We start from the raw sequence: 24200 nt of genomic DNA, 5'->3' as shown, positions 1-24200 counted from the left end.
CATACTTTACGTTATTCTATAATAGATATCGAGTGTAATTTGTACGTAGTAAATAACTATATTGTTCCTGTTGAATGTCCTGTCCAGAAGCAGCTCACTTGGAGGGTCCGGGCGGCAACGTGTCGTGCGTGCGCGGACAGAGCGCCACACTCACCTGCGATGCGTCAGGAGACGCTCCTCTGAGTGTCCACTGGTCACACCGAGGAGTCAAACTCGATCTCAACTCTTTTAGGTTTGTGAATGTTGACTAATTTACAAATATACTCTAAAATTTTTTTCTTTAGCTTATGATCAATCTATTTTTTTCTTTTTCTCACTGTATGATTTTGAGCCTGTTTGTTTCATACATATACATATATTATAAGATTATCTATTATCCTTCTTCTTAAAACAAAACACTATGTGATTCATCTAAAACATAGTTTTATTTATTAAATACAGTTAAACTTTTACTTAACAAATATCAACTAATGAAATAACTATGTACTAACCTAAAACAGAGAATCGACAATTAAATGTTCATGCTTTACTGTTCTTATATTCAAATTTGAATCGTCTTTTTTACTTTTACAATTAAGCTAATTCACAATCTGTTTTATTAAAAATGGTTTATTGTTTTTCTGATACCTACCTACATACCCAAATATTAATGGTTCTGTCAACGTCAACGTCAACACAAAGCTTACATCACCCCCCTTCGAAATGAAAAAATATATACATATTTATTTATTTTTTCCTTTCTACTTTGTAAAATTTTGGTGCAAAATCTAAAAATCATCAAGCATAGGAATGAGCTTTGTGACATGATATAGACCGATAGATCTTGTGCCACGGCCAGTATTTATTTTAAAAACTGAATCCGATATTTTTTCTTCAATTTCAAAGGGACCAATTCTAATTTCATCCAATTTTTTTTTATTCAATTTGTTACTATAGTCGACATATACCTTATCTCCTTTTTTAAATTGATGTTGTAATCTATTCTTGGTAAATAAAGTTTTATTATATTCATGTGATTTTATTGACCTTTGAAGTGCTATTTTCCTGTCTTCTTCCAAACTTTTTGTTAATAACTGTTTTTCTTTTAATTCATGTGGTAATAAATCTGTAGACTCACCAGATAGCAAATATTTAGGAGAAAATCCTGTTACAGAATGGTTTGTTTCGTTGTACCTATTTCTACATTCTTCTGCTATTTTTGACCAATTTGTTTTTCCTTTTAATTCATTCATTTTGCATCTTATTTTGTTCACAATAGTCTGGTTTAGCCTTTCGTTTAAACCGTTTGAAAACGGTGCGTCCACTGCTGTAAGTATTAATTGAATATCTCGGTTTTTAAGGTAGTTTTTGAATTCAATTGAATTAAAAGCTGGATATTGATCAGAGAGTAAGATGTCTATTGTTTCTTCTTTAGGAATATTTTCCAGAAGTTTGATGAAGTCTCGAGCATGTTGATTCTTAGAGCATAGGATATATGCATATCTAGTGAAGTGGTCTACTAATAAATGTAAATATCTTTTTGTTGATCTTTGACCCCCAAATCCTCCTATTGTGTCCAGTGACATTATTTGAAAGGGTTTAATAGCTGGGCCTAATTGCGACATAGAGCCATATTTTCTATTTAACCTTGTTTTATTTTTTATGCATATCTCGCAGTTTTGGCATATATTTTTAATATTTTCTGATAGATTCGGTGCAGTATAAGGTTTTATTTTAGATTCTATTTGATTTATTCCGGCATGACAATATATTTCATGGGTCTTTTTTATTATAGTTTTACTGTAATCTTCGCTTAGAACTATTTTTTTTCTATTTTTTCCAATTTTTTTATAATAAATTCCGTCTTCTAAAATAATGTTCTTTTTAGGTTCTTTTATTTGCAAATTTTGTGCTTGATCATATATTATGTCATGAATATTAATAATATTTACCGTTTTTAAGTTATCTTCATTATTTGCATCAATGTCCAACACTGGGTTTCGACTGAGACAATCTGCTTCTGTATTATTTTTTCCAGGAAAATATTTTATTTCACAATTATATTGCGACAGATAATGTGACATATCATCTAATTCATCGTCAGGTCTGTTTTTTATATTTAACTTTTCTAGAGGTTTGTGATCTGTATAGACAGTAAAATAATTTCCAATCAACCAATGTTGCCAAAACTTTATGCTTTCTTTTATAGCTAAACATTCTAAAAATATAGCTTTTTTATTTTTTTGTGATTCATTTAGTTTTTTAGAAAAATATGCTACCGGTTTTTCTTCGCCATTGCGCTGAATTTGTTTCAAAACTGCTCCTATGCCTATAGCACTCGCATCTGTATAAATAAATGTTGGTGCTTGTGGATCATAAATGGCTAGTATTGGTTTGGAACATAGATAATCTTTAACTTTCCTGAAAGCATCCTCACATTGTTCTGTCCAATTAAATTTCTGATCTTTCCGCAACAGTTTATGCAAAGGATCAAGAACTGTTGAGACACTCGGAATGTATTTTCCATAGAAATTTATTTTCCCCAAGAATTGTCGTATCTGTTTTCTATTTTGAGGGGCAGGAAAATCTTTTATTGATTTTAAATTGTCTTTTAGAGGTGTAATCGTATTTTTTTGTAATATATGACCTAAATACTTAACAGAATTACCTGCAAACTTACATTTTGTTAATTTTAGCCTGAAACCTTCTTCTCGAATAGCCTCTAGTAATTTTTTTAGGTGTGTGATATGTTCATCAAACGTCTTGGAAAAAATTAGTATATCGTCAATAAAATTCACTGCAAATCCTGTCAGCCCATTTTTTCTTATAATGTTTCCCAAAATCCGTTGAAATATGGCTGGTGATATTTTTAGGCCAAAGGGTAAACAGGTCCATTGGTAATGACCTTCTTGAGTTACAAACCCAGTTTTGTATCGGTCTGTTATTCTTAAGGGGATAGACCAAAAAGCTGAATTTATATCCAGAGTTGTAAAATAATTACAATTTATTGTTTTTGTTATTAAGTCTTCTATGAGAGGAAATGGTTGTGATTGTGGTATAATTATTTTATTCAAGTCTCTGAAGTCAATGCATAGCCTACTTTTTTTTCCTTCATCCCTTTTAAAAGCTAAGGTGACAGGTGCCGCAAACGGACTGTACGATTCCTCGATCAATTCATGTTTTAAAATTTGTGAGATTTGATTTTCTATTTCTATCTTGTCTTGGACTGAACATCTGTATGGTCTTTTGTAACAGTATTTTTCAACTTGCAAATCTATATAGGCTTCATATTTCTTCACTTTTCCAGTGTCATATTTCTTTTTAGCAAAAATATCCGTGTAACTATCCAATAATATGTTTATTTGTTTTCTTTGATCAGTATTTAAGTATTCTGTGTCTATATTAAATTTGTTTGTATCTATACCCTCATTAAAGTTTACTGCATATTCATTTTCTTCTCTATTTATTTTCATCTTTTCAATCTGTTTATCTTCAAAGATATTTTTATTACCTATTTTGAAATTATCTGCTTTATGTATTTGGATATTTAAATTCTCATCATGAGTCAACCCAAATTTATAAATTGAATCCAGTCCTAGTATTAGATCATACTCAAAATTTTCATTTTCAAAGATAAATGCATTTATTTTAATCTTCTTATGTAATAACTGAGCATCCAGTGTAATTAATCCTTTAGTTTTACCTCCTCCACTTATTGATTTTATTGTGTAAATTTGGCTTCATGTTTGTTACCTGAACTAATTTTGAATTTATTAATGTTATTCGTGAACCAGGATCATACAGCCCCTTGGCTTCAATTGCGTTATTTAGAATCACTGTAATCTCAATCAGTGGAGGGAATTTTAGTTTTTTGGATCTTCATTACTCAGTTCAACTTTTAATATTGAATTAGAACTATGATTTTTGTCATCAATTGTTTTTTTTTCATAGTTGAACCAGCAAACATTTTCTGGATGAAATCTATTTAATTTTCCTTTATTCTCACAAATCCTGCATGATTTTTTTTCAGTTTGTTTTATTTCTTGTTTATTGTATTTGCTTCCAGTGCTTAAGTTTTTCTTTGTGTCATTTTTCCTTGTTAAACTTTCTAGTCCTCTAATGCAGTTAAATAAGTCATTTACTTCTTTAAGGCTTTCTCTATCTATTCTATCCATTATGAAGATTGGTAGACCGGTGGCAATTAAATAAATCAGGGTTTGTGTATCTATTGATTTGTTTATTTCTAGTAAAAGTCTCTCTTTTTTAAGAGCGTATTCTAAAATTGATCCTTGTATGTATTTAAAATTCATAGCGTACCTGATTGGAGACCAGCCTTTATCAGCAAATGTATCACTTAAACTTTTCTTCCATACACACCAATCTGAATCTATAGTATGTTTAATAATCATTGAGGCGTACCAATCTTTACAAGTATCTTCCAATAGTAATCTTAGAATTTCAACTTTTTGTAAATCTGTGTCTATTTGTAAACGTTCACATTCACTTTCAAAAGTATTTAACCATTGCTTAACATTTGTTGTATTTCTTGAAAACTTCTCTATTGAAAATTCTGCTAATAATCTTGTCTTATTTTCTGTTTTTTTTTAATAGGGTTGGTTCTGTTGATGATGACTCATGACTTTGTTCTAATTTTTCAAGTAAAAACCCATCAAATTGTAAGTTATCATCATCTAAATATATTGATTTCATTTCCTTGGTTAATGTTATCCAAACCTGTCTTTTATCGTGCCTTTTCTGTAGAGATTTTTTTATTTTGTCAAATATTTCATGCTTTAATATTTCTTTGTGTAAATGCATTGATTGATACTCTCTAGGTACGAGAAAAGTTTGGTTCTGTGTATCAGTAATGGAGGTTATGGCATAAATATTTGTCTTATTATCATCCGGTTTGGCTTTTATAATAAATTCAAATCTTAATTTCTCCATTGTATCGGTTAATATTTTTTTTTCTTACATGTAGGTATATGAATTGTCGATTTATAAGATTATCTATTATCCTTCTTCTTAAAACAAAACACTATATGATTCATCTAAAACAGAGTTTTATTATTTAATACAGTTAAAGTTTTACTTAACAAATATCAACTAATGAAATAACTATGTACTAACCTAAAACAGAGAATCGACAATTAAATGTTCATGCTTTACTGTTCTTATATTCAAATTTGAATCGTCTTTTTTACTTTTACAATTAAGCTAATTCACAATCTGTTTTATTAAAAATGGTTTATTGTTTTTCTGATACCTACCTACATACCCAAATATTAATGGTTCTGTCAACGTCAACGTCAACACAAAGCTTACATACATATATTCCAAACAATCCATCTGAAATGTTTTTCAATTTAAATTATAATTTATTCGCAATAGCTTAAAGCTCTTGCTAAAGAAAGGAGGGTATACAATAGCATGGCTAATGCCTCTTTATAACGCTAATAAGCATAGTTCATAATGATCATTGGCCCTGTGACTGCAAGGTGGTCCGTGAGTGAAGCGCGGACGGCAGGCGGTCTGAAATCATCGCTTCAGTTGAGAGCTGCAGAGAAACTGGACGCTGGAGAGTACCGGTGCCACGCTCGCAATCAGTTCGGGAGCAGTGAACTATTGATGTACCTGCATGTTGAAGGTACCACTTACTTTTAAAAGCTTATTAATCCCACTAATATTATAAATATGCAATTTTGTAAAGATGTTTGGATGTTTTGCAATCACACGTAAGCCGTTGGCCACATTTGAATGAAACTTTGCCAAGGCGAGCACGCAGATAGATCGTTTACTGGATTAAAATTTTGAATTTTATCTTTTTATTTCGGTAATGTGTTCCCATCGGATAACATTTCAATTTAGATAATAATTTAATTGGGTTTTTCTATTATCGTAATTTAGTTAAATCAAGAGATTATCAATATTTCAAAGCTATGCGTTTAAGTTATTATGTGATAATATTAAAAACGACTAAGCTTGTTTTACGGATTACCATTCACTTTAAGAGTAGCCGTTGTTAAAAATGACCACTAACAACTGCTGAAAGTCGCAGGAATTCATCTGGGCGCTCCCTGCTGCTCACATGGCCGGCTGTATGTTCGTTCGAGGGTATCAAGTGGCCAAAACTTGCACCCACTAACTCAAAATAATAGATCGTACATAATATCTGTATTCCAATAAGTAATCCCCTTACAGGCATACAGGGCAGGGCAGAGTTTTCATGAACACGCTGCCCATATGAGCACGGACGTCTCCGCACTGTGATCACTCTATCATCATTAGGTCATCATCGCTCAGCGCAGTAACGGTTTCAGTTACGGTTGATCTGTGCGTAACTCCAGAATTCAAGTTTTTGGAGGTTACTCCTTGACAATTGATTTCATATATTATAAAGTCCCCGAAATGACAAGGTGATCTGAGCATGACAGGATCATTCTAAATTTTACTACATATTGAGTGGGTGTATCAAAATTTGACACCGGTGGCAGTAGTATTCATTACTTGAATAATAATCATGGTGCTAAAAATATTAATTCAGAGCCGCTAATTTGAAATATGTTAATTTTAAAGTTAGTAGGTATAGGATGATAGTAAATTTGATTTGTTAAATATAAAAGTAGCTGGTCGTGCAGTAGTAGAGTGAGAGTACAGTGGGCTCGCGTCCCGTAGAGCCCCCGGCGGCGCCGCGGTCGGTCCGCCTCTGCGCGCTGGGCTCGCGCTGGGCCCGCGTGTGCTGGCGCGCGGCCCCCGCGCTGCACCACGCCGCGCTCACCGCCCCCCGCGCAGACACCGCCCCCGAGCCGCACCAGCCGCAGACACTACTTAATCTCACCGTCGAAACTACCGATGACAGGTTTATGACATGACGACCCTCTTAGATTATAATATAGTAGTTAGGTTAGATTAGTACCTAGTAGTGGAATAGACGATGATTAAAAATCATAAGACGTTCTCTTGCGTTTAGGGGCTTCTAATGTGCCCTGCCACTGGCTAAGACCCCGGAATGATAATAAGACCAAATTGTATTGCCCTAGTTAAAACAGCTCTCTTACTTTATTTTAGTTAGTTTTTATTTTATTTGAAAATGTCTTCATGACGTACATACTTAAAGTACCTATGTCGTTTTATCAGTACTTTTCTGTATTGTTGATAGAGCTGACGCCACCGGTTCCCGAGCGTACGCAGCACGGCTGGCCGACCTGAGGCCCGCGGTGCCTTATACAGTACGTCTCGTCGCGTCCAACCACGTTGGCCAGTCACCACAGTCTGATCCTTTACTCTTCACTACTCTCGATGAAGGTCAGAGTCTGCTTGACAATTTAGAAATGTTAATTTCTATGAGCTTTATAATTTTTGTGGTGAAATTTTAGCTCCATCAGCAGCTCCGCTAATGGTCCGCGTGCGGCCGGCCGGTCCGGGAGAACTACACGTTTCTTGGTCGGTGAGTACGGCTCGCTCTACGAACGTGTAGTCGTCGACGTTATCATGTAATTTAGCAAAGCGATCGTTGTCCGTCAGGCGCCGTCTCCAGTGAGCTGGAACGGGCAGCTGATCGGTCATGTGGTGTCGTGGCGGGAAGTGGGAGGCAGCTCGGAGGGTCGCATGGCGGCTCGCGGGTGGAGCGCCGCCGCACTCACGGTCGTGGCTCTGCGGAGCGGGGCGCGGTACGCGGTTACTGTCCGCTCGTACAACCGTGCGGGCGCGGGGCCGCACTCGCCCGTCGTGCACGGCGCCACGCCGGCTGGCGGTGAGCACTGACGACTGATTGCGCACGGCGCATTGTTACCTTTTTTTAATACTGAATTACTAAAACTAGTGTGTTGAGTGCAGCACCCGAAGAGTCTCCACAATCCGTATCATGTATCGGAGTGTCACCTCGTGCACTGCGAGTCCGCTGGGCCCCAGTCCCTCACGCGGCGCCGGTGTTGGGTTACGATCTACATCTCGCGACGATACAACAAAAACACAGTGAGTAATCGATATTATTTAGTTCCCCTTGTAGACAGACGTAGGTATCGCTACTTGTTTTCGCTGTCGCCTGTCCGAGTGGTAGTGTGATTGACTCGGTCACAACGTACAACCGACGAGTGTTGTTGAGTCCAGGCTGGAGTGTGGCGGAGTGGCAGGTGGTGCGAGCGGGGGGCGGGGGCGAGGCGCGGGTGGCGGGGCTGCGCGCGGCCACCAACTACTCGGTGTGGGTGCGCGCCCGCTCGGACCTCGGGCTGGGGCCGCCAGCTCCTCCCGTCTACTGCTCCACGCTCGATGACGGTAAGTACTTACCTACTCGCTCTCTAGCTCCTTCTTTCTCATAATCGTTGACGGTGGCTTGATCCCGCACCGGTACTGTGCAGTGGCGGGCGCGGTGGGCGCGGTGCGCGCGGTGGCCGCGGGGGGCGACACTGTGCGCGCGTCCTGGCTGCCCCCCGCCGGACCCGTCACACATTATACGCTTTACACCAGGGAGCTCGGCAAGTACGATACACTAAGTTTTTTTCTTAACTTTTTATGACAACCTTGTTGATAGTAGGATAATTATGGTAATATGGTCGTACTTAGGGTAGGCGGAGAGTGGTCGCAACGTGTGGAGGCTGAAGAGGGAGAAGAGGAAATGTGGCGGGACGTGCGGGGGCTGAGGGCACGCGCCGTGTACGAGCTGTGGGTCCGCGCGGCCACCCCCGCCGGCGTAGGCCCCCCGTCCGTCACTGTCACCGCCGCGCCTGTTGCAACAGGTTTGATTTGATTAAATTTCTGTTGTGACATTATATAGTGTTTTTGTTTTGAAACGATTAATTTGATTTGTAATTTAACACCAGCTCCGGCGCGTATTTCTTCACTAAGTCGAGCGGTGTCGGTGGTGGAGGGCGCTGATGCGAGGCTGCGATGTGCAGCAGTAGGGGAGCCCCCGCTCCGCCGAAGATGGTCGCCACTACCTCCAAGACATGTGGTCTCAGACGCCGGGGATCTCATCATACACGGTTTGTTACGCAATATGGTAAGTAATTTCAAATAACAAGAGTGGAGATAAATGCTGAACGTGGAGTGTGTATAACGCAGGTGTCGACGCGTCGCTGAGCGGTAACTACACGTGTCGCGTCCGGAACGCGGCCGGGTCGGACGCGGTGTCGTACCTAGTGCGCGTGCGCCGACCGCCCTCTGCCCCGCTCCTGCGACTGGCTCGCGCGGACCTGTACGCGCTGCACCTCACTTGGGAACATCCTGTGCCGGACCCTGATCTGCCACTTATTAGTACGTGGTAAACAGTCCACTTGTATGATAGATATAGTCGTATTTTTTGTAGTGTCTTGTTTATTGTATGTAGGCTACAGCATATGGTGGTCGTTGAGCGAGGAGCCAGCGGAGACAGCGGAGACAGCACAGTGGGCGTCCGTTCCGGCGAGCGACTCGTCGTACACGGCGCGCGGGCTGCGGTGCGGCGCCGCGTACAGCGTGCGGCTGCGGGCGCACAGCGCGGCCGGCGCCTCGCCCCCCTCGCGCCCACTGCTCGCCAGGACCGCGGGGGACAGTTCGTATGCCGTCAATGCAGATAACAAATCACTCAAATAATACTAATTAAAAGTGAGCGAAAGAAGATTGAATTGGCGGATTGGTTGAAAGGTGAATCACATGTGACTGAAGCAGAGTGCTTAAAACAACATACTGTCTGATAATATTGGACACGGTCTATAAGAGGCGAGCTAGCAATACAGTCCTTCTGTTCTATTACATTTGTGTCCTTAAAAAATAATAATAATGTAGATTGTAGCTGCTAAGTATTTAGTTTAGTAGCACGTTTAGTGTTTTACATCTTCATACAATAAAAAAATTGTTGTCACGTCCAGAGGCCAGATAAAATATATTGCAGATAAAGAGTACCTGCTATTTTCCGATTTAAATAAATAAATGACGGACGGACTTGAAACGGTGGTGTGCGCAGAGGTGAGTCCCGCGGCCGGCGCAGAGTCGGTGTGGGCGAACAGCTCGGCGCTGCGGGTGAGCGTGCTCGGCTGGAGCTCACTCTGTGCGGTGCGCCTCTGGAGGCTTGCGCTGCGCCCCGCCGGCGCCGACCTCTGGACTCGCATGCCTACCGACGGAGAATACGCAGAGGTCCCTGCCTCGCTCACTAAGTGTTTATTTTGAAATATTGCCAGTCATTTTTTGATATTCTAAACTGTCTATACATAAGTCTTAATATCATTATTTGAAAACCGTCAGGCTACGAATCTTCGTCCCGGGACTTGGTATGAGATCAGAGTGGTGGCGAGCTCATCCGCCGGTGAGAGCATAGCTCTGTATCGAGCTGCAACCCTGACAATTAATGGAGGTAAGACATTGAAAACTTCACACAGCATCATCATCATCATTCATTTACTTCCCTATTATTGAAAATTGAATGGATTGAGCAGAACGATTAGGAGAAGTTGTGGAGCTACCAGTAGAAGAGCGTCGTGCGTCAGCAGAGGGTGCGGGGGGCGAAGGGGTGCACTCGGCCGGGGAGGGAGGTGGCTGGCGCGCGCTGCTGGTGCCCGCACTGCTCGGTGGGGGGCTCGCTGTACTCCTTGCTGGATTGGGAGGCAAGTCATACAAATTTTCCATTGGGTATACTGATAAATTTTTGATTAACAAAAAAGTGAATTAATGAAATCAGGTTTCTTGATGTAACCTTGAGAAAGTTTCTTGCCGGATCTTCTCGGTGGGTCGCGTTTCCGCAGATTCACAGATTCTGCGAAGCACTGCTCTTGCTAGGGCCAGTGTTGGCAACACTCCCGGTTTAAGCCCCGTGAACTCGCCTGCTCGTCCGGTTACATTGACGTAGCCTCTCAAGGCTATACCTTAGGTAGGAAAAAAAATCTTTCACCAAAGGTAATCTGGTAATGATTTTTGGGTTAGTTGATTTACCTTTAGGTTTTCGTTTTTGGTAAAGACATGTGGCACGTAGGTTTAGTGCTCGTCCGTCGGCGCCGGCCCCCGTGCTGTCTCCGCGGCGGGTGCTCCCTGCAGGCGGCGCGACCGCAGCCTCCGCTCTACACCACCGAGCCCAAGAGAAACGAGAAAGCTCTCACTCTTCCGGATGGTAATAGCTCAAGTTTATTATTTTACACAATCGATCGTTGCGACGGGGCTCCAACTCAACGATGTCAAACAGCTCATATTCTATCTAGCCTATCTAGTGTCCTGCGTCTTACTAATGATCGTTTTTTATGGAGGATATATGGTAGAAGTGGTGGGGTGGCATGGGCACAGGCGAGGCTTCTAAATGATAAGTGTGTCCTCGTACACACGTGGCTACTTTTAATCGCTCGCTTATTGCTAAACATCGTAATGAGTCACCACCATGGGTAAGGATGGGTAAGCAGTAACCGTCGCTGATGGACATCAGCAATACCAAGGCACAGCCAAAGACGCTATAGTTAAGATCCATTTGCAGGTGAACTGCACGAGATAAGTCCATATGCAACATTCAGTATGTCAGGAGAACAGGCGCTGATGGGGGGTGCGGGCGCGGGGGGGTGCGCTCTGCACCTGCGCAGCTTCGGGCGCGCCGAGTTCGACCTGGCCGCGCCTCCGCCCCGACCCAACTTGTTAGCGCACGCTAACGGTCAGTCAACCTCTTTATTAGTTACACAGTCGCCACCGGTTTCAGTATGTTTCCAGATTACATATATTACCTACATAAATATTTATTACATTCTTTACATTTTTCAAACTGCATCAGCAACTAACTTACTGTACTGTACTGCACTATGTCGGTCTTTATTAGTCAGGCAGCGTGCTATCACGTCGGCGGGGGCTGTCGACGGCTCACGTGTCTGTGACGTCATACAGCAGCAGTGACGTCACAATAAATCTTCCACGTCCCGCAAAACATGTCGAACAGACAAATTGCAATAACCAAAATGGAAAATGAAATAAAATAAATAAAATACTTAATGCGAGGGTAAGCCATCAGATTAAAGAAATGCCTGTAAGTCTTCGTAGTATTGTAGTCAAATAATAAGAATCTATTTTAAGCGAAAATATATCGTTGTTATTTAGACGTACGAAAAACATGAGGTGACAGCGGCAAAGAGAAGTACAGAGTAGCCCGGAGTCATGGCCGCACAAAGGACAGCGGACTTAAATAACATTTCACTCACCCATATAATAACATTACTTGTTCAAATTATTTCGTTTATGTACTATTTTTATGTTTTATTTTAATTTATGTACCAGTTTAGACACACATGAGTGGCGGACCGCCGCCGCCGTTGCATGGCCACCGGAGCCACCGGAGTTCGTTGATACTTCAGGACACAATACTCGGGTCTCACCTTCAGCGTGCGTAGCTTATTTCGTCATGATCGTAGAATAATGTCGGATTTGAAAAAAATCCAAAATCCACTTTTTACCATATTTGGATAATACATTGTCTAAATATTATTGCTACATTAAAAAAAAAATTACATGTATTTTAGATTTCAAATTAAGCAGTCGGTATAATGACGGATTTGATAGACGCTCATAGTAAAATGACGCTTGTGCTTAATCGTCTCTGCACGACGCGCGCCCGGCCCTCCCACTCCCGACGTATCCACGCAACCGACATTGTTCCTCGAAGTTGCCCACGCGTTGTATTTAGATTCAATTTTTCTTAAACATTTACACTAGATTACCTCAGTTACCTTTTTATTAATTATTACGTATCTAGTCTTACGTACCGTGTTAAAAGGTGTGTCACAATGAAACCAGGACGATCAAAGCTTATGTTAAAACTGGTGGAAGAAAGAAGCAAAAATGCACAAATTACGAATTTTACTCATGAAGAGTGCACTGATGAGGAGGACTGTATACCAGGGACTCCAGGTAGGTTAATTAATTATGTATTAACTTTTGGTATTATTTAATTTTTGTATTAAAACCATATTTACTAAAGTAAATGAATAAAGTATCGGTTCTGACTATCTGTCGGTTTTCTACGGAAAATTAAAAATCATTTAAAAAATTTATTTACATAAAAAGAATGTTGAATATTGGATTATACATTATTCTGAAGAGTTTGTGTTATATTTAAAAAAAAATTGAATTTTAAAATTGTATGTAACTATATTACATTTTTCTATGGATATAATAGTGACGGGTGATCACAACCGACGTTATTCAATGAACATGTTTTTTTAACTAATAGTCGTATCTGACCATCCGACTTTGTTCTTTGCACTAAATTCAGATCCAGCTTTATTCTACTTAAAAAAATGATTATTTGTATATATTTAATATATTTTTCTATAAAAAAATAATCCTATGTCAGTAATATTTTACCCGTATAAATAAAAAGAAGTAAATTGTTTTATTTCTGTACTTCCGAATCTCTTTGTTCTGAATCAATTTAAGGGTGTAAAACCTCACCTTAGGCGTAAACGTTAACTTGTGTTATTAAGAATTTATTTATTTTTTACATACTGATATGTTTTCAAAATGCCATTCACCTTTACCTCCAGGAGTATGCCATGCAATAGTAAAATGAACGACGTTTATGAGAATGTCTTTGCAGACGATGTACACCGAGCAAACGAAAGTATTACAGATGAAAATAGGAATCAAAACATACCATCCTCTACTTGTTTTCTTAGAGAAAATCACTTTATAGTTGGATATCAAAATGCTTCCACACCAGATTTACTCTCGTCAGAAAATTAACATACCGTGTCCCTAAATATCAGCCCAGCTTTAAGCCCTTTAAATACCTCTATCTTGATATCAGATATATCACCTTTCCCACAACCGATTAACCGATTGCCATTACCAGCAAAAGGCCATGGCGAAGTCTGTAACGATTTTTGTTGTTGCACTCATGATGAAGCGGACTATAGCAACTGTCCTTTAATCAACACAGTTGTGTCCTCATGCCAGTCGTGTCCTCCAGTGCCTCGTATTCGATGTAGAGGTAAAAAACGAATCCTAAATTACGATGATTGAAAAGAAGTTACTAGAAAGCGCTTAAAAATGCCGGGAAATAAACTCCTCCAAAAAGGGCCTTTTTGTTCCTTCAAAAACTATGGGTGCCTACCCAGTACTTGCGCGTGTAAAAGTAAATGTTACACTATGTTGACCCTTGAAGAAAGACAGGGTGCATTTGATAAGTTTTGAGAATTAGGTGATTGTGAGAAACAATGGTTGTATGTTGCGAATTATACTACAAAACAGCAGAAGAAAAGGGGTCTTCAAAGAGCTTTAAAGCATAACCGTCAATTCACTAACAATTATTTTTTGCCAAAAGAATCATCAACAATAGAGGATTGTAAAATCATGTTTTTAAGTAAATATTCGATTAGCGAAAGGTTGGTTCGGACAGCTTGGGATAAGTATAACGGAAGTACTTTGATTGAAGAAGACATGAGGGGGAAACATAAAAATCATAATCGGATTGTTGACGATGAAATGGTAATGTGGGTTTGCACCCACGTTGAATCATTTGTACCAGTAGAGTCGCATTATAGAGCAGCGTCCAAATGGCTGTATTTAGGTGACTTCGGTGACTTCAGCATCGGTCGGATGTTCAATTTATACAAAGAATTGTCTGAACTCCAGCCTTAAAGAAAGCTTATGTAGGTCTAATTCCAATCAGTAATGATAAATATAACAATCTTATTAGTCTTTGCAATTCCTCAATAATACCCACGAAATATCATAAATTTTTCAGAAGTTTAACTCATGGACGTAATGTTACTGAAGCTGGTAATGAATCCGACTGAATAATTGTGCACTAGGGTTTTTTTTATAATTTTAGTTATTTTATTGTTATTATTTTGATCTCTGAAGTTGTGATTGTTAAGATTTTTTTCATTTTAATAAATGTTTTTTCTTTTCTTTATAATTAAATTCTATATAATGATTAGTATTTAAATTTTTAGGTTAGTAATTTACCAAGAAATCAGTAATCATATCCAAATAGAGTCAACATTATAGTCTGCTTAGTCTATATAGTAATAAAAGAATACCTACTATTGATAATAAATACTTAATTTAAGCATGTATATCATGTTGATTAAAAAAGAGTAAGACCAATTAGTCTGTGTTTTATTTAAGACATCCTAATCTGGTTACTTACTGACCACTTGCCGACCTATAATACTTACCTGCGGTTAAAATTTAAAATAATATAATATGACAAATAACATATCCGCCAAAATATTACTCTGTAAGTTAATAGAACATGATCGTAAAGTAACTTCCGTCATTCCTTCAACAGTAACTTTCCGAGGAACAATGTCGGATAATACTATGTGACTGTATCAACTCCAAAGTAAAATGAAGCATGTGATTTTTCTAGAAAACTGTGTAATTTTAAGTTATTATTTTTATTTTATTTTAAAACGAATCCTTTTGTTTGCTTGTATGCCAATTTTCATAATTACAGAATTTGAATCTAAAAAGTTATGACAAAAAATCTAACATGACTATTTGAAATGGCTGCCCTGTGAAGTTTAATATTTGTCAGATCCGTCACTATTCTACGACTATGACGATTTGTAGTAACAGTCGGTAGGATGGCGGTGTCCGGTCCTGCAGGTTTGCACCATGCCCCACTGGCGGCTGATGTGCTGCTGGCGGGCCCGCAGTGAGGGCAGGTTTCACATAAAGTCGGATTGCAGTTTCCGGTCGCTGTTTGAATTCATAATTTCGTAGTTGAATTGTGCGTCGCTGGGTCGCCGCGAGCCCGGATATTAATCTGCACCAGGTATACAGGTACACGTGCTCACACTATGTACCTACAGATAGACACACGCGCAAATCGGGTTTGTTTATGTTGACCGCATACATTCTTATAGATATTCAAGCATGTAATTTTTTTTATCCACTTTTTTCTATTTGTATACAGACGAGTATGTGATAATATGCTCATTGAGGCCGCTACCTGCCGATAAGCTGTTTTTTTTCTTGTAATATTTACATGCTTCCCCCTTGGTAGAGAATAATATGGTTAGGTGCTATATTAAGGTGGGTTTTACCTCTCTCTAATGAGACGCACCACTTTGTGTGGAGGACGACCGCTTCACGATATAATTTAAAACTCCTGCGTCATTTCTACGGGCGGGTCACGCCACCTAAGGTGAGTAGAGTCATCCGACTGTACTTTGCATGGACTCCGTCAATAATATTTTTTATGCGAGTGCCTGAACGCAAGAAAAACACACAAGTCTTATGAGCCATGCGTCGATCCCCTCACTCCCCTTGCCGGCCTGGCTGCTGTATCAGTACCCGTGTTCCAATTATTCAAAGTCACGGACAATGATGACATGAACTGGATCATTCTATTGATTGTAGGGCGTCTTGTGAGTCCGCATGGGTAGGTACCATCACTTTGCCTATTTCTGCCGTGAAGCAGTAATGTCTTTCGGTTCGAAGGGTAGGGCAGCCGTTGTACTTTACAAAACAGACATTAAAACTCACATCTCAAGGTGAGTGGCGGAATTTACATTGTAGATGTCTATGGGCTTCGGTAACCACTTAACGCCAAGCGGGCCGTGAGCTCGTCCACCTATCTAACCAATTAAAAAAAGAATTAACATCTATTATCTACATCTACTATAGGGTCGATTTCTGTATTAAATTCTCTCTACGGTGTTGTTATTTTGAAGAATTGACACAGACATACAATGTGTCATTTGAGTCGACTATTATCAAAGCCGGTAATGTGACTTTTGGACAATTATTGGTAAATCAGAAAAACGAATTATTGACTTTGTATTCCATTGGCAGTCACAAAACTCTTCTGAACGACATCTTAGATAAATAACAGGTTAAGTATTAACCTTTATTTAATGCAGGTTTTGAACCGTATTCTTTGAAGGAGACGATTATATTCAAATCAATCTGTATTGACATATCAATAAATTTATTTTGTCCAAATGCACAGATTGCCACCTTTGATAATAGACGACTCATTTGATAGTAGTTGGATGCAGTGCCGGTTAACACTCGTATAGTTAGATGAAGCTAGTCATTTTGTATAGTTTTGATTTTTCCCAATTAAAATATTATATATACATAGAGCCGTGGTATCGATGCAAGTCTGCTAGTGCAGTGGTTATTTTTCAATAAAATATTTTCTTAAAGAGGTTAGTTGTACAGGAGCCGACAAACTCTTCAAAGGTATTTGGTACTGCTTCTCCCGCATCCAAGTTTTCTCTCTGTACAATCAAATTACTTAATTTTAAAATAGAATTCCATATTTTAAAATGAAATTTATTTGACTTTAAAATTGATCGTCAGCCAGACACAAATTCCGTTTCAAATGGTCGTATAGTGTAAAACAGAACTTTATAAGTAAAGTAGTTTGGGAGGTTTAACGAAAAACGAAGATCTTCCACCGAGCGGGGGATATTGCTCGGTAGAGCGACGCGACGGTCCGAATGTTGTTTTTTGGACCTTGTGTATATGCAAACTTATCTTGAAATTGTCGTAAGCGAGATTCAGGTATCTGTTAAATATTTGTGTTCTATGATGGCTACTGCTCCATTTATTATATTATATACATACATAGATTCCATAAGCCACAGTGCAACAGTATATGGACATATACAACGGTACATACTACCGACACGCAATGAACTAACATTACTATCCGAATGGTTGAGATAGCCCCATTCATTACATCGCAGGATATTAAAAACGCGTCATAAAATAATAATAGTTCATTTCAGAGGCATTATCTCTGCTTCCATTCGCCGAGTTTGCAATTTCCGTTGCGCTCTCTATTGTCCGTCTCGTCCCCCCACCGCCCCCCGCCCCCTTCTCACCCCACATCTCGTACAGCCCACGAGACCTCCCTGACCGCTGGTCTATCGTCTCAAAGATTGTTCGGGCCGTCCCGCGTCCCGTACAAGGTAAGGAATGCAATATAGTGTCGTGTGGAGGCTCGTGGGGCGGTTGCTACTGAAATAAATTGTGTTCGGATTTAAGAAATGTAACTGAACCGTAATTTTTGATGGTAACATTTCTTCGTACTTTATGTCTGTCTCGGCGCAGTCCAATGATGCCTCAATTGTATCGCTCGTAATGCGAAGTGAACCCATGAATGTTGGCGGCCTGATTAATGTGTGTATGTACGTGTGTGCGTGTTATTTGTCAGCGGAACACGCATTGATATGCATTGCTCTCGAAATTAAGAGAAAGGCTTGAACTGAGATAACACCGCGCTGTGCCGCGAACGAACATTTCACTCAAGTATCACGCGTTGGAAGGCTTTAACGTTAATTACAACCCTTAACAAGTAAAAATCTTAAATAATTTATTATCTTCTCACACGTTATCGAAGAAGACGATTATAGCAAATTATAATTGGATAAGGATAAGACGTCCGGTGCATTCGTATCTAGACGACGGCGTCCGAATTCCGCAGGCGGGTACCAATTTTTCGAATGCAATAGGTATTTAGCATATATTATGTTCTCGGTTGACACAGTGAAGTATCGTGTATTAAAAATCAAACCCACAAAATTATAATTTGCATTGCCTACTGGTGGTAGGACGTCTTGAGTTCGCACGGGTAAGTACCACCACCCTGCCTATTTCTGCCGTGAAGCTGTACTACGCTTCGGCTTGAAGGGTGGGGCAGCCGTTGTAACCATACTGAGACCTTAGAACACGTGTCTCAAGGTGGATGGCGGCATTTATGTTGTAGATGTCTATGGGCTCCGGTAACCACTTAATATCATGTGGGCCGTGACCTCGGCCACCAATCTAAGCAATAAAAAATAAAGAAATAAAAAGAATTTAAGTGAATTTACGAAATATGTATTAAGAATTACCTGAATAATTACCGACCTCGGAATTAGCAAGTTTGTCTTTTTGAATAGTGGCTTTGAATCTAATCAGAAACAAAATATTAAAACTTCTCAAAAAGATTGCACGCTCTATAAAACTCTTCACCGAAAGGCAATCATTGGTAGAGGCTATAGAAATAAACAGAGAGTATGAAAACGTATCGATGGCGGATGTGATCTGTAGAGCGGCGCTGAAGATTTACCGCGGGCCCCGGCCGATGCAGCTCCTACAACTGAAAGCGTCGCTATAAATTTAAGGCTCAGCTTTAAGCTACGATAACATAAATTGAGCTGAATAGAGATTCAGTTCGCATGTACCACGAAATAATAGTTGACACACTTTCACTTGTGTGTATTTATTATTTATACTTTTGAATTTTGACAAACGCGACGTTCGGTTCAATTCGAAACGTGCAGTACATATTTCAGGTGTATACACACACACTTATATACAAAATATATGCACACATACATTTACAGTAATTTTAAGGGCGAGTGCAGTATTATTCCAGGCGGAGTTTATTTTCTAGCGGCCGGAATTAATCAACAGAAGGGGTGTGGTTTTTCATCATGATAACGCTAGACCTCACACATCTTTAGCCACTCAGCAAAAATTAAGAGGGCTTGGCTGGGAGGTGTTAATGCATCCGCCGTATAGTCCTGACCTTGCACCTTCCGATTTCCACCTGTTTATGTTATTTTAATTTCAAATTAAAAAAAATGTTATTTCAATGTTTTCTGATTGAATTTTTTTTTCTCTTGTATAATAAACGTCATACCTAATGAAATAAACTATTAGATCCTTAATAGTTCCGGAAAGACTGATCAAGTAAGATGCAGTAGCGATAGCGGTTTGTTTGTTGTCGCTCTGTTCATTGTTCAGACTCTCACTTCGCGACAAGTTCCAGTTGTTATTAGCGATCGTCACCAATTTAACTGAAGTCAAGTTAAAACCGAGGTGCAAGAGAAAACCATTAAGGTTGATCGTAGAGATGACCGAGACGTTCTCATAGGCTTGTGCGTTGAGGCGGGCCGGCGCTGCAGAGGCCCGTCCACGTTGTGTAATGCTGCTTGTGTTGTCTAATGTGTGCAGAGTACGGGCGGGCCCGCGACCACCGCGACACCGAGTCGGAGTCGAGCGGCTCCCCGTGCGCCGCCTGCGCCGCCGACCTCTACCGGCTGCCGGCTCCCAGTCTCTCCGGTAACTCACACACACACACACACACACACACACACACACACACACACACACACACACACACACACACACACACACACACACACACACACACACACACACACACACACACACACACACACACACACACACACACACACACACACACACACACACACACACACACACACACACACACACACACACACACACACACACACACACACACACACACACACACACACACACACACACACACACACACACACACACACACACACACACACACACACACACACACACACATTTCATAAATTGGGTCATATCCAAAAAGTTTTAGTGTCAATTTTTGTAAATTTATCAATGCACAATTGTCTAACGTAATGACACCATTGTCTGGATTCAAGAATACTAGCTCTGATCGACTCCGTTAAACTGAAAAATATTTTTTCATTTAAAAAAAAAGCTGTATTTGATTAGACTACGTAATAAATTATATAGAGGATGTCGTTAGTACACCTCAAGTGATCGAGTATAATGTACCTACTCGTATGCTCGCGGTAAATAGAACTAATCCGTTGTACCGTTACATACGTTAGACACGCTGCCAGCTGTGGAGTCCAGTGCAGAGGAGACGTCGTACAGTACGGGGGCCCGCGGGGGCGGCGCGGCGCGGGGGGAGAGCGCCCCCCGGCCGGCTCCACGCTCGCGACGTCGCCGGGAACACACCAGACATTCCTCTGGACCTACTGTGAGGTAGGATACCTTCCAGACAAAATATCTTGCAGTCACCGAAGCCTATGGAAAAAACTCCAATATCATTAACAACAAAAACTCTGCAGTTATTATATCTTTAATCATAAGGTTTAGAGTTGTACATGCCAGTCTCGAGCCCGCGTCCTCCGCATGTACGAGTAGCACTGAGCTGCTGTGCCGTGTTGATGTGGATAATCGGTTTCTGAAACTACACAAACTTCTAGACATCTTATTACAGAAATTTATTTATTTACCAATCTTTTTAACTTTTAAGGTGTATTTTAAGAATGATGCTAAAACATCGTCACCAAAGTATTTTTTACAGCAAACCATTCATTACAATCTGTTGTTTACTGTGAAATTCGCAATTCTTCTTCGACGCCAAGCATCTTGTTAAAACTCAGGCTTTTAAGTTTCTAAACCGAATTGTATAAAAAAAACAGCTGTTTGTTCTGAAATAAATGAAAGTTAGACGACGTCCGGAGACAAGTGATATCTAACGAGCAGCCACAACGTCAGTCGTTACATTATTACCTACCTACTATTCTATCAGAATTATTAAGGATTTTGTTTTCTTTTCAACGTAGCCACCGTTTCTAAAGGAGAGGTAGATACTGTTATACACGTACAATACATAGAGACACCCGAGACTAGTCGCTCCCTCGATCCCACCCCCATGCATGGCTTAGAGCTAGCTACAGCGCAAGAGATGCATGTCTCACAGCCCCTAACGTTGTGTTTCCAAGCTGCATCTCATTCTGAGACCCTAATAAATGTAGCCATGTAATGATGATGCTCTGAATTCATTCTGAAACTGGACCACCATGAAACAGTCGCGTGTGAACACGTGTCTACGCATTCTCCGTTTTAATCTCGCTTGTATTCCGAGACTTTGACTATTTTATAGTATCCCTGGTCGCAAGCGCGGCAGAAACTAGAATTGTAAACTAAACACGAGACTTAGCCGTAAAATAGTACCTATCGTAGTTGCGATGGAGTGTGGCGACGGAGGTCTGCAACTCTCAGAAAATTTGTTTCATTCCATGTCAGAAAGAGTCGTATACAAATTAAAACGATGTATTTACTTGGAACAATAACTTTATAATTTTGTATAACAATCCGATTTGTAGCTCAGATAAGGTTCCGAGTCTGCATGTGATGACGTGTTTGCGACGGGAGACCATGATGACGCTGTTGTAACAGTCAATGTTGACTCAATTTATTGGACCGCCGACTCCACACCCGATATTATTTTTTCATTCAATACGAATATTTACAAAAGTGCTTTTCATAATTATGAATATTCAATAGCTCTCCGCACGGCTCGCCGAGGCAACCCCCAATTATAGATCAAATAACAGATACGCCAGACTTACAGATCCTCCTTTTGATTATATTCATATTTTCAGATACTTCTCTTCGAAGTCACTGCAAGACCGACAACGTATTGTGTGAATGTTCAATTATCATAATTTTAATGTTTAGCTCTTAGGTATTACTGGATCTGTAAATAGAGTGACATTTGCAAGGACCTAGTCGTTTTTAGATTCGACTGGTTTCTTTTTATTCAAATTTATTAAAAATATTTAGTTTCTAATATTTGTTTCATTTTGATCCGAGCCCCCACGTGATTGAAGTGTTGGCGGGCGGCGCGGCGCCTCGATACTGCGTGATGTGTCAGCTACACTCGCTGACATGCTGAACTGAATGCAACGAGATCGACACAAAATGACGCCTTAGAAAGCGATTTGAGCAAATGTTCATCTGTGGGCATGTTGTACTGGATTTAAAACAATACCTAGCTTTCGAAAAACAATGCATTAAAAAGAAAAATAAGTGAAAGTATGGCAAAAAGACTTACCAATTTTAAAACCTAGGTCTGTTAAAGGCCAGAGGGAGAAGGTCAAGAGCGGGCAACCATCGGTCAACATAACATCAAGTACAATTCGTTCAAATGTATACATAGTTCCAGTGAGGCTACAGATCTCAACTGTTAAAGGAGAAGTGTTTTCCACTATGGGCTGATGGCCTGTCTCTGTTGACTACTCTTCATTCTACTTTTCCGGAGTTTGGGAACCGGTGATCCAATTCTCAATATATGGAATAATTTTACGGGAATAATATTGTGAGTAGGTTTTTATGTTTTTCAAGAAATATGTGCATGTGTTATTGCGGAAAGAACTTACGACTAGGGAGACATCAACATTTATGATCCTTAAAACGCGGGATCTGCTGATTAGTTTGACTTGTGAGTCCGGACCTATGTGGGTGACGTAAACTGATAGCCGACACAGAGATAGACCGAGGGGCGGTTGTGTTGGTCTCTGTAGTCATCAAGTAACCTGATGTCCATGTACCTTACATCGTGAATTCTTTCAAATTGTATGTACACTTAATGTACGATTTACTAGACTTTTCTTTCTAATGAATTTAACCTGAAAACGTTTATAATCGTTTCACTAGGAGGGAATCTATTCATTTGTAAATTCAATATCATATACATTCTGAATGGCGCACGTGCAGGACCGCGAGGCACGTAGCTGGTATCTTTACTATGGCGTCTTCGCCATGATCCGATACGAATATTATAGGTACAACAAATGCTTGCAAAAGTAGATATCGGATCTTACCGGAAACCCAAACTGTGTGAAAGCCTTTAAAGAGCCGGAGTACTCTTCAAAACTGACCAGCGTCGGATATCTACGAGGCAGGTCCCACACTCAAACATCTTCGTACTGAAATGATGATTTGAAACTATTGACTAATTAATGACTTATGAAATATACACCGGTTGCCTGTTTCGAATTCATTACAATAATTTGGCGCTCAAGGCGCGGCGGTATTATAATAAAATTAATTTAATCTAAACCGTTTTACTGAGTTTTACATACCTAGTGGTAGAAATATCTAGAAATCATAGCTCTTAATTAAGTTGAGCATGCACGTGTTCGCAGCGGCCGCGTGTTACTTTCGCGTTCAGTGTCATGTGAAGTAGGTGTAATGACCACGGAAACTCAAGAATCGTCTATTGGGAATGACTTGACATTTACTACGAGAATAAGCCTTATATCAAATTTAACTATGTTTAGACATTTCTCTTTCTTCTTATGACATAGAGAGATACGAATATCCTGTTGATACACAGATTCTCCGTGCGGGTACCGGGTCCATCGTGTTACTGAGAGAGGAGTTTAAGAATAGCATGGACTTGCGACCCTGGTGTAGGTTTGAGGCGTAATTTACAAGTGAAAAGTTGAATTTCAAAACTGTAATAACTGACGACAGCGTTCTGACGCGCGTTCGCTGCTCATAATGTATTAACGCTGTTGTTATCTGTTGGTGACGATTGCGTCTAAGGGGCCATCCATAAAGTACGTCACACGTTAATGGGGAGGGGGGGTATCACCGAAGTGTGACATCGTGTGACAAGGGGCATGGGGGGGTCAATACTTTTGTGACGTCACATGTTAAAATTTAAA

General features: G+C 40.0%; 1 protein-coding gene across 1 annotated transcript in view; it reads left to right on the top strand.

Moving 5' to 3' along the window:
* Positions 1-22318, top strand: part of LOC114250701 (cell adhesion molecule Dscam2) — a 46728-nt gene extending 24410 nt beyond the window's left edge. Inside the window, exons 18-38 of the mRNA XM_089727517.1 lie at positions 88-232; positions 5478-5626; positions 6655-6838; positions 7139-7284; positions 7356-7426; positions 7504-7732; positions 7816-7953; positions 8089-8253; positions 8337-8457; positions 8542-8714; positions 8799-8960; positions 9040-9231; positions 9305-9508; positions 9920-10089; positions 10198-10306; positions 10389-10612; positions 10888-11056; positions 11411-11581; positions 19882-19989; positions 20565-20721; positions 22131-22318. Coding sequence (XP_089583643.1) covers positions 88-232; positions 5478-5626; positions 6655-6838; positions 7139-7284; positions 7356-7426; positions 7504-7732; positions 7816-7953; positions 8089-8253; positions 8337-8457; positions 8542-8714; positions 8799-8960; positions 9040-9231; positions 9305-9508; positions 9920-10089; positions 10198-10306; positions 10389-10612; positions 10888-11056; positions 11411-11581; positions 19882-19989; positions 20565-20721; positions 22131-22176 — 3233 coding nt within the window. The 3' untranslated portion in view covers positions 22177-22318. The remainder of the gene's footprint in view (positions 1-87; positions 233-5477; positions 5627-6654; positions 6839-7138; positions 7285-7355; positions 7427-7503; positions 7733-7815; positions 7954-8088; positions 8254-8336; positions 8458-8541; positions 8715-8798; positions 8961-9039; positions 9232-9304; positions 9509-9919; positions 10090-10197; positions 10307-10388; positions 10613-10887; positions 11057-11410; positions 11582-19881; positions 19990-20564; positions 20722-22130) is intronic.
* Positions 22319-24200: the final 1882 nt, after the last annotated feature.

The sequence above is a fragment of the Bombyx mandarina genome, chromosome 05, assembly GCF_030267445.1.
Source record: "Bombyx mandarina strain Sakado chromosome 05, ASM3026744v2".
Classification (NCBI taxonomy): domain Eukaryota; kingdom Metazoa; phylum Arthropoda; class Insecta; order Lepidoptera; family Bombycidae; genus Bombyx; species Bombyx mandarina.
The sequence above is the reverse complement of the archived record's forward strand: the minus strand, read 5'-3'. Positions and strand labels throughout refer to the sequence as shown.